The sequence below is a fragment of the Blennius ocellaris genome (genome assembly GCF_963422515.1).
Source record: "Blennius ocellaris genome assembly, chromosome: 20".
Classification (NCBI taxonomy): Eukaryota; Metazoa; Chordata; class Actinopteri; order Blenniiformes; family Blenniidae; genus Blennius; species Blennius ocellaris.
The window spans coordinates 2727773-2738089 of record NC_137669.1 but is presented as its reverse complement, the minus strand read 5'-3'; the positions used below and the strand labels follow the sequence as shown (position 1 = coordinate 2738089).

The 10317-nt window shown below is 39.3% G+C and overlaps 1 protein-coding gene across 1 annotated transcript; it reads left to right on the top strand.

Moving 5' to 3' along the window:
* Window positions 1-722: 722 nt before the first annotated feature.
* On the top strand, window positions 723-9645 carry LOC308145184 (sodium- and chloride-dependent betaine transporter-like; the record flags this gene model as incomplete). The annotated part of the gene is made up of 15 exons (XM_080516546.1): window positions 723-852; window positions 1594-1728; window positions 3569-3706; window positions 4400-4508; window positions 4831-4963; window positions 5180-5314; window positions 5507-5610; window positions 5761-5885; window positions 5976-6088; window positions 6261-6398; window positions 6498-6600; window positions 6688-6788; window positions 7839-8009; window positions 8092-8144; window positions 9618-9645. The coding sequence occupies 15 exons, from the start codon at window positions 723-725 to the stop codon at window positions 9643-9645; spliced, it is 1716 nt and encodes a 571-aa protein (XP_080372672.1).
* Between the last annotated feature and the right edge of the window lie 672 nt (window positions 9646-10317).

The following is a 10317-nucleotide window of genomic DNA, read 5'->3' as shown; positions in this document are numbered from 1 at the left end:
AGGTCACAAAGAAGGGCAAGTCGGTCAGATCAGTGGCGAAGAGAAATGAGATCTGCCATGGAACAGTGAGCAGATACTGTAAAACACTGCAGAAGCTGAGAGACCAGGGCTCCAGTGGTTTTCCCAGTGTAGGTTACTGGAGCAGCAACAACGTTTTCTCCGAGGAGCAGGAGGAAATGTTGGCTGACTATTTGACTCAGGCAGCAGACCTATTTTATAGACTCACTCCACGTGAGGTATGCATAACACAGGCTTGTCACTAATATGACAGGTTAGATGAGAGAAGGACTGAATACTAGTGTAGGCGCAAGATAAATCGAAAAAGCCTGTCAATGAGGATAAATGCATCTCTTTTTGAAGCATATTACATGGCCTGTCTTCTGTTTTTGCTTCTTTTGTCGAGTTGTTACAACTTAGCCCAGCATGTGTTATAACCTACCCTGGTCGTGGGGTAGGTTGTAACAAAGGAACACCATGTATTTGACATCAACTCACACTGTCCGTGATATTCTAGCAGAGGTTTGAATTGGTGCTATTTGTAGTCAACAAATGTGGGTACTTGGTATAAAGGTTTGAGAACCCGAGCCCAGAAATTCAGTGAGTTACAAGTGCTGAAGCAAAAAGTGTTACAACCATATCCAGTCTCCCCGACTTGTGTCTACCACACCCACTGTAATGTGAAGCTGCATTAGTAATCAGCTACCTGAAGTGTGAAGACAAGAATGGAGACCGTCCAGAAAAACAGGGAACATTGGACCAAAAAAAGGGAATTTATCCTGGCATCGGCAGGAAATATCGTGGGCCTGGGCAACGTGTGGAGGTTCCCCTACCTGTGCTTTAAAAATGGAGGAGGTAAGCTGAATTGATTAGTGCATTTTGTCCTGATGACCATTTTTATTGCAGACATATAAATCAAAACATGCTATGAATCATACATTTAAAAAAAATACTTTTCATATGTACATTGACATATATTTGTCGAGCTGGAGGTAGTTTAATTTAGTTTATTGGTTTATTTGTCAGGGACAATAAAAAAAAAATTCTAGATTAGAAATAAATCCCTGACTTTTACTGAATGTTAAAAATACCAAACAGTCTAATCTAGTTTATAATTTTGAGGCGGTCACATTTATGTTTTGTGTTGTTGCAAATGAGAACTCACTGAACATTCCTGACAAGTACAACAGTCACATTTTAATCTAATCTTGCGATCTCACAGCATGCAGAGATGCTTTTCATTCATCTGAAAAGACAAACAATCATAAAAAAGTCACCAATATCAGATGTATTTATTCAATTATGAATTAATTTTCTGACTTTCTAGAGTTACAAAGCAACTAGTATTGAACAACCAAAACAGCCAAATTCCTTTAAAAGTGCTAACTGTTAATCTATGCGATAGTAAATTCGACAAATGGCCATTTCCTGCAGTTTATTTCAGGGGATTTGTCAAAATGATCTACGGCCCAATTGATAGTATTTACATGTTGTTGTTTTTTACACAAATTTGTGAGCAAATTAAAAAGGGGTTATCATCAACAAAAATGAATAATGCCTGAAAGAGAATTTCCTCCTTTGTGTCTGTGAGCACAGGCGTTTTCCTGATACCTTACTTTTTCTTTGCTGTGCTGTGTGGCGTGCCGCTCTACATCCTGGAGACTGTGATTGGTCAGTACACTCAGGAGGGTACCATCACCTGCTGGACCAAGCTCTGCCCGATGGCGCAAGGTAATCACCACATTTCTTCTTGACGCGTCAGTATCAGACTTATCCCACGTTTTCATTTCAAAATACTTCTAAGTCCCTGATACTTGAGCATACCGCTGTACCAAAATGGTCAGCATCAGTAACACGGGTGAGTCATGGAGTCCACCTTCTGTTGTCCTGCAGTCGTCACAGGATCCACCGCACACCCCAATCCACACAGTCTCGTTTCAGAGCTGTGGCAGCAGTGACAATGAGTTTTCCGACCTAAGAAACCCCTTCAGTGTTTTAAAGCTCAGGGCTCGTCATTGTAAACTGTCTCTTTAGCATCCTGCTCCCGTCTGCCCTTGGGAAATATCAGCAGTCCATTTAGACGATTGAGATTCCACCACAGTGTCAAAGACACTGGTACTGATAAACCTCCATCTTCTTTGGAATATGGCAGGATTAGCTGATCTTGTGCATTGAATCTGTTATGTTGATCGAAGTCAGTTTATTATGAAAACATCGTTTTCTCTTTTCATGTGATGACTGCCAAGTGAAGTAGACTTGATGAAAGATTTATTGTTCAGTCTGTAGGGCATGGGAGGGGCTCGGTTCTGTACATTTCTAAACACTTTTGCTACATTTTGTCTAAAACGGTCTCTATAGATAAACTAACTGCTTCCCTGAGGCAGCTCTTCCACTGTTGTTTGACAAACCATGTTTACTTTTCTTACAGTGCCAAAGGTGTCTTAGCAGCCAGGGTAAATTAACTTAAACACACTGAGTTGCCAGCAGCAGTTTGCATTTGGAAGTTGATCTCCACTGTTTACACATATGCCTCTTCTTTTTTAAATTTGTTAACCAATATAAGATGAATAAACAGAGCATTGTGAGGTAAAAATATCACTTCAGTCACAAAAACTTAAAAAATGTGATTTGATTGTGTTCATCAGAGGAATATAGATAAGCAAATGGAAACAACGTTGCAGGAGTTATTTGTTCCTGTGACCTCTGTGTTACAAGACCAGTCTTCCCTGTCATTCAGCTGTACCCCCAGGTATTTGTATTTCTGTACAATGTGCACATATAGCCCAGTGATGGTGACAGGCTCCGGTTGCAGCCTCAGTCTCCTGAAGGCCACCACCACCTCTTTAGTGTTGGTGGTAATGTGGCGCACCATGTGACGGAGTCCCAGGTCGGTGTCCTGTACCTGTCCTCCTGTACACTCCTGGTAGCAGTGTATCACAGTGGGAGATTATAATAGTCACTGCGACAATCCAAGCTATTACAGTTGGAACCTCTGAACATCCTTGAGAATGTAAGAAAAATATTCAACACACAGGGGACACATTTTAGACTCATTTATTATCTTTAATTGTTATTTTAAGAATGATTTCATCATCATTGTCTTTGTTTCACTTCATTGTTTTTATATATCTGTATGGATTTATGTGTGGGACAATGGATATTAACCTTGTGCTGAATCCGGCTTCTTTACAGCAACCTGGTGATAAATAACGAGATTGTTTGTACATTAATATGCATCGTCATGTCCAAATAAATGAATGAATGAATGAATGAATGAATGAATGAATGAATAAATAAATACATTGTTTTAATGTATTAATTATATTTCCTTGTGAAGCACCTTTCCTTACCTGAATGGTGTTGCATAAGTAAACTTCCGTTTCCTTGTCCAGTATTTCTTGAAAAGACAATAAAATAATAATAAAAAAAAAAAGTCCAATAATTTTTAATGATATTTTTTATGTTTATCCCTTTTCAGGACAGACAATTTTTCATTTTTATTTTTTTGTTGCCAGGTCTTAACATGTGAAAATAAGTTGTTTTTGTTGTTGTTGGTGTGTTTAACTTCCAGGGGCTGGTTATTCTATCATTGTGATCCAGCTGTATTCCAGATTCTACATTGTGATCTTGGCCTGGGCTCTCCTGTACCTCATCTACTGTTTCAGAGATCCTCTGCCCTGGGTCACCTGCAACAATCCATGGAACACCGGTCAGAATTGTATAGATCCTGCTTTGAAACATGGTTAAAAAACATCAGTTTCAGTAATGAATACAATTTCTGCTACAATGATATCATTTTTTAGAGTAACTAAATAATCCTACCATGAGGTGTGATCGAAAACATACTTGATACAACACTGACTTCTAGTGACCCACAATAATGTTATTCAGTCCATACAAGTGAAATCTGAATCCCCAACAGGCACACTCTTTGATTTGAATGTTAGGTGCTGTGAGATGACCACAATGCAACTGTCAGTTTGCAAATAACACTTAACTGTTTTTGATTAAACTCATACAGTTGTAATGCAGAAAAGTCACTTACAAACTTGGATGCAAAATCTTAAATTAAATCTCTTTAGGTTGAACTGGTCAGATTTTTATTGGTTCATCTAACAGCATACAGGTGTGAACTGAATGATGGCTAATAACATGAAATCTTCATGCCCAAGCATATGCTTGTAAATTCACTTTTCCAAATGATGAAGAAGACAGATGACCTCAAAGAGGTCACCATTTCATCACAGGGAAACACATACAGAGCCATACAATGATTCACATTCGCAACTACGAGCTAATTTCATCGACACCATTTAAATGCCTGTTTAAAAACTGGGCCAAAGTTTCACCGGTTTGCAATCTTACAATTGAAAGACAGATTTTTCTCTCTGAATGTCAACAGACAAATGTGTGGAACTCACTTCAATAAACACTACAGAGCACAGTGGCAACGTGACGCTGGACTGGACATCTGGAAATTTCACCAAGTCTTCAGTTTCTGAGTTTTGGGAGTGAGTCAGTGTTGCTCTATTGTTTACACATGGCAGAAGACTGCTGCAAGAAGTCTGTAATGGTTTCTCTGTTAAGGTATACTGTACGTCGTCAAATTATTGCTCCATATTCAGAATTTTTGAAGGCATGACCCTGTTACACACTAACAATATGTGTGCAATTTGCGCACAAAATAAAACATCAACACTTATAACACTTATTCAATCATTGAATATTTTAACCATATAGTTTCTAATTCTTCTTCATTGACATGAGAGATCTCAACCGGACATTGTTCAAATTTAATAATCATGCTCCTTATCGTCCGCTCATTGTACACAGGAGGAAACTGCTGTCCATGTCTGCGGGAATTGAGGATGTTGGTTCGGTGCAGTGGGAGCTGCTGCTGTGTCTGCTGGTCTGCTGGCTGGCCTGCTACTTCAGCGTCTGGAAAGGAGTTCGCACCACCGGGAAGGTCTGCCAACATTCATACAAAGAATAGTTCACAACCTGAACCAGAATCAGAACTGACCATGATAATTTTTTAATCCAATTTTTGCTTTTTGTTCTTTATCTGATTTGTATTTATAAAACAGGGAAACACAAGAGCATAACCAAGTACTTGTGGTTTATTCATGACATAAATAACAGCATTATCCTCTAATCTTGCTTGTGTTTCTTGGGATTTCAGGTTGTTTATTTTACCGCTGTGTTCCCCTATGCCATGTTGGCCATCTTGCTGGTCAGGGGACTGACGCTGCCAGGAGCCTGGCAGGGTGTGGTCTATTACCTGTATCCAGACGCTTCTCATCTGGCAAAGCTTCAGGTGGGCGAAGCCTGCAGCTTTCAAATGTCCTGCTTATTTATTTGGGGACAGTTGCAAATACAGAGTGGTATCGTTTGTTTTTGACGATCAAACAAGATTGTTACAGAGGAGCAAATATTGAACGTTACCCACCAGTCGCTGTCCCTCATATGACGATATCAGTTGTGTTTCCCTTCACCTTTTTTTCGTCAGGTGTGGATGGATGCTTGTTCTCAGGTCCTTTTCTCTTATGGTGTTTCGGCCGGAAGCATAATCACACTGGGCAGCTACAACAAAGAGAAAAACAACTGTTACAAGTAAGCCATGTGATTGCCACACTACTAGTAATGGTTTTTGGTATATTTTGGAGTCCGCGATGTGACCTCTTACATTGGTTTATGGCGACTTAAATAGAACCTTGAACTCTGATGTCTTGTGTCACTCTGATCGGTTCCTTTCTCATGCAGAGACAGCTTGTGGTTGTGTGCACTCAACACTTGCACCAGCCTTGTTGCTGGCTTTGCAGTTTTCTCAACTTTGGGCTTCATGGCTCATCGCCAGGGAATTCCCATCGACGCAGTGGTCGATTCAGGTATCTTTAAACGTTAAAGCTTGGTTTTATTTTGAAAATGTCATTTGCATCGTCATAAGTTTGTTGAAAAGCCCCTTAATGTCCTGGCAGGTCTTGGTTTGGCATTCATTGCGTTTCCTCAGGCTGTAGCCATGATGCCTCTTCCTCAGCTATGGGCCTCCTGCTTCTTCCTCATGCTCATTCTGTTGGGGCTGGACACAGTGGTAAGACTGCGCAGTGCTTACCGCTGCCAAGTATTCACTGTCGCTGATAAATCTTTGGTCAAACAGTATGATAGCAAAGAAAACTCAGTTGATACTGTTGGAGTCCCAAAATCCTTCTGTTGCACAACAAAATGACTAATGACTAAGACACATTCTTCTTAATGTGTCTCAGTTCACAGGTTTGGAGACGATAACGTCAACTGTGGTCGACATGTTCCCGATGCAGATGCGCAGACCCTGGCGCCGAGAGTTCTTTCTCCTGCTCTTCTGCTTGGTCTGCTTCATCATACAGCTCTCCACCGTCACTCAAGTACTCACCCTGAATCTCATGCCCACTAATTATTTTATAACAGAAGACCAATTTAAAGCGTGTATACTGTAAGCATGTTGTTTGCCCTGTGATGTCCAGGGGGGGATCTATCTCTTTGAGCTGATTGACTACTATGGTGCCAGTGGAGCGAGCATATTGTTTGTTGGCCTGCTGCAGTGTCTTGCTGTAGGGTGGGGCTTTGGTAAGCAGAACCACTGTAAAGTTAAGGTATTTTACAATTTGATTTTTGTCATTATAAATATCAAAACATGATGCGTTCGTACTGAAGGTGCTGAGCGGCTGAGTGACGAGGTTGAGAAGATGATCGGACAGAAGCCACACTGTTTCTTCATCCTGTGCTGGCGATACTTCACCCCTCTGCTCTCTGTTGTGAGTGAACAGCCATTAACAGTCATTACTTGCTTTGGTCTCAGACAAAGCAGGATAGAAGAGAATAACAGTGAGTAAAAAAATGAACGATTTGAGATTGTAATCCATATCTTTGACTGGACCACTTTCACTGCTTTTTAGCCATGAATGTTTCAAAAAGCTTTTTCCTAATTGAACTAAACAGCTATTTCACATTAAAAAATTTTCTCCCACATCTTTCACTATGTAACAACGAAGTGTGTGCATTTGTGTGCAAAGTGTCTGAAATAACATGCGTTAGACCTGCGTTTGTCTTTTCAAACACTATGCCATAACAATCAACTTGATAGGATCAACCATGAAGCAATTTATCACACTACCAAATAAACAAATGTGACACATGCATTTATCATATATTCATTGACATGCACATGAAACATTTAATTTGTAACTTAAATGTGAGGTAATGTGAGGAAGATGATTCAATTCAATTCAATTCAATTCGATTCGAATAGAAATAGGTCAGAAATGCTTTATTAATCCTAGGGAAATTCTTGAAACATCTCTGTATAGAAAGTGAGAACAGAAAGAAGCTCATATAAATAAAAGTCTCCCAGCAGTCTAAACCTAGTGGAGCTTAACGGTACAAGGTGGTCCGCCCCTAGACAAAACGGTAAGCTTTATTAAACTGAAAAGTTTCAAACCTAATCTTAAAAGCAGGGACTGTGTCAGTCTCTCATGGAAACTGGGAGCTGATTCCACATGAGAAGCACCTGATAGCTGATGGCTCTACCTCCCATTTTACTTTTAGAAAACCTGGGATGGAGCCGCAGGACGACACACTACAACACACAAAATTGGCTTCTGTATTTACCAGTCGCGGTGCATGAGGTTCAGAGTGACACTGATATCTCACTACATGCATACAAAAGTGACTCCTTACTTTTCAGAAAATATGACACAACCCCCAACATTCATTCTGTTAAAAAATAAATAAATACATTTGTGCTGTGTGAGACGTAACTGATATGGAAGGCGCCTGTTTTTTCCCCCTCTTTTATTTCCTTCAAGGTTGGTTTTGTCTGCTTCTTTTTGGAATACACGCCGCTCACATCCAGGAGGGGAGATGCGTTCCCACGCTGGGCGTACGGTGTGGGCTGGGCCATAGCTCTTTCCTCTGTGGTTGCGGCACCAATCTGGGTTGTTGGTAAAATCTGTCTCACCAAGGGCCCCCTCAAAGAGGTATCAGGAAAAACACATTGGTACATCAAAACATTTTGGATTCATCTGACTGGTGTTCTCTTTTTGGCTTTGTCTTCAACAGCGTTGTTTGGCTCTGTTGCGCCCTGTTCATGACCCTGATGCCCTGGAAGCAAGGCAAAAAGAAAGGAACAAAGATGCATGTACTGTCATTTGTCAGAAAGTCCAATTACTGGAGAAGCCTGTATGCTAGATACTATAGTTCACTATAGATACTATAGCAGCTGCAGTAAAATGTTTACTTTAAATGCTTACTTTATGCATTTATGCTTTGATGCAAGGACAGTAAACCAGCATCACAACAGGAGGAAGGCTGAAGCCATTCAGTTTGTGCGCTATTGTGATTAAAGTATGGCTCAGTTTGCTCAGTAATTCTAGATCTGGTGCTTTCTACAAACCACTGCTGTTGGTCTCACAGATATAGTAAAAAACAACCAAATAATGAACTATATATGACTTATGTTAGTGTTATGTATTGATTCTTTGTGGGAAAATGTGATTTATCATTGATAAATGTGACATTTTGATCCACAAAAATGTCTGTCAATGTAAGGGAGTAATACCAATAGGCTGGTGATGGAGCAAGCATTTATTCATAGCAAGTTTTTATTATGACCACAGGATTTTTTTTTAATACGGTGAATTAATAAAGCTTGGGAGCATTTTAGGTTTTCTTTCCCACATTTTGCACAATAAAGAACTTTGGTTTCTCTTGATGTTTTTGATTTACTCTGACAATGTGCATTCTTTCCAAAATGTTTCAAATTCCAGTAAAAGAAAACTTCCAATCAGTCAAAAACCACAGCTTAGAAGGGCTTGAAAACCGTCTGAGTCCAAACTGCCAAAAAAAGGTTCAAGATCAGGAAGATCAACTTGATGAACTTGTCCATGTAGCTTTCATAAATTACACTTCCTCATATTTTCCTATAAATTAGATTAAATACTAAAAAAATTATATTCAAAAGGCTCGCACAAACTTGATGAAGTTGTAACTCACACATGCCGCCATAATTAGTATAGACCAAACCCTGAAACCTGTTGAAATGCTACATAATTTGAGATGATATTAAACAGAGACTTTGTAGGTGGCTCTTAAAATGTAACTAGGCAAGCTCAATTTCCTCAGTATCATAAACACATTTTCAAAATGTCTAATTTGTGGAGCGCAGTAAAATGTGGATGTGGTTGAACTCTGCAGTTTTAAATATTGACTTGATTTTGATCAACGACCCCCCATAATTCTGATTTGGTGTGAAATCAGTGAACGTATTCTTTTGTCAGATATATAGAGAAGTTCACAGCACATCTATTTCAATGTATCGATATTTATTTTTAAATAACAACAACAACAAAAACTAAATCCAATTGTACATAAGGGCCCGTTTTGGATTTTCATATTTCTTCAGGGAATTTCATGAGAATTGTTCAAGTTTTTAATTCCAAATGATTTAATGTGCATGTCAGCAGGTTTGTGGGGCCGACAAAGCGTCCACCGCAACAATGGGATGGACCTCATCTTTTGGAACGAGACAGTGGCGACAGATATTTGTGGAATTTGTGTCTTTCTGTCAATTTGCCCACATTTCACAGCCACAAAGCATCTGACGAGAACAACTGAAGGTGAATCAGCTGATTTTAAACCCAGCTGAAGGTTGGTGGTTTAATTTCTACTGAGCTGGAGGAGCTCGCAAATTACCCTGACTATCATATAATAATTTACTGTTGGAAAAGTAAAAAAGTGACAAAACATACTGATAATATGAACCTACTTTTAAAGTTACCTGAACAAATCATTGGGGAATCAAGATGGATTTAGTTTTTTCATTTGATTCAATACATTTTAAATAGATTAAGTTTAACTATTTCCCTCCCAAGGTTTTATTTGTGCATTGTGCAAGGTAGAAAAAAACACAAGTAACAGCAACGCCAAGATTTACCTGGGACTTACTCTCATAGAAATGTGCATTGTATTACTGTGCTAAGCACTCCAGTGTTTTGGGTTAGTGGGAAGAAATGTCCAGAAAATGGCTTCACAGTAGCAGCTCATAACTGAGCCAAATTAATCTAATTACTATGTTTCCCTCCATCATGCTCATGGTGAAGGTATCATTTTTAATCTGTTGCTTTAGCGCATAACATTTGCAAATGAGAAGGAAATCATTTTCATTTGAATAGATTTTAATATGATTTACATGTCTTGTTAATATCACTATGTAAATTGTGCTCTTTTTTTTAATTTATTATTCCTTTGTTGCCTTATAAGGGTGCAGCCATGTGGCAGAAGAGCTCA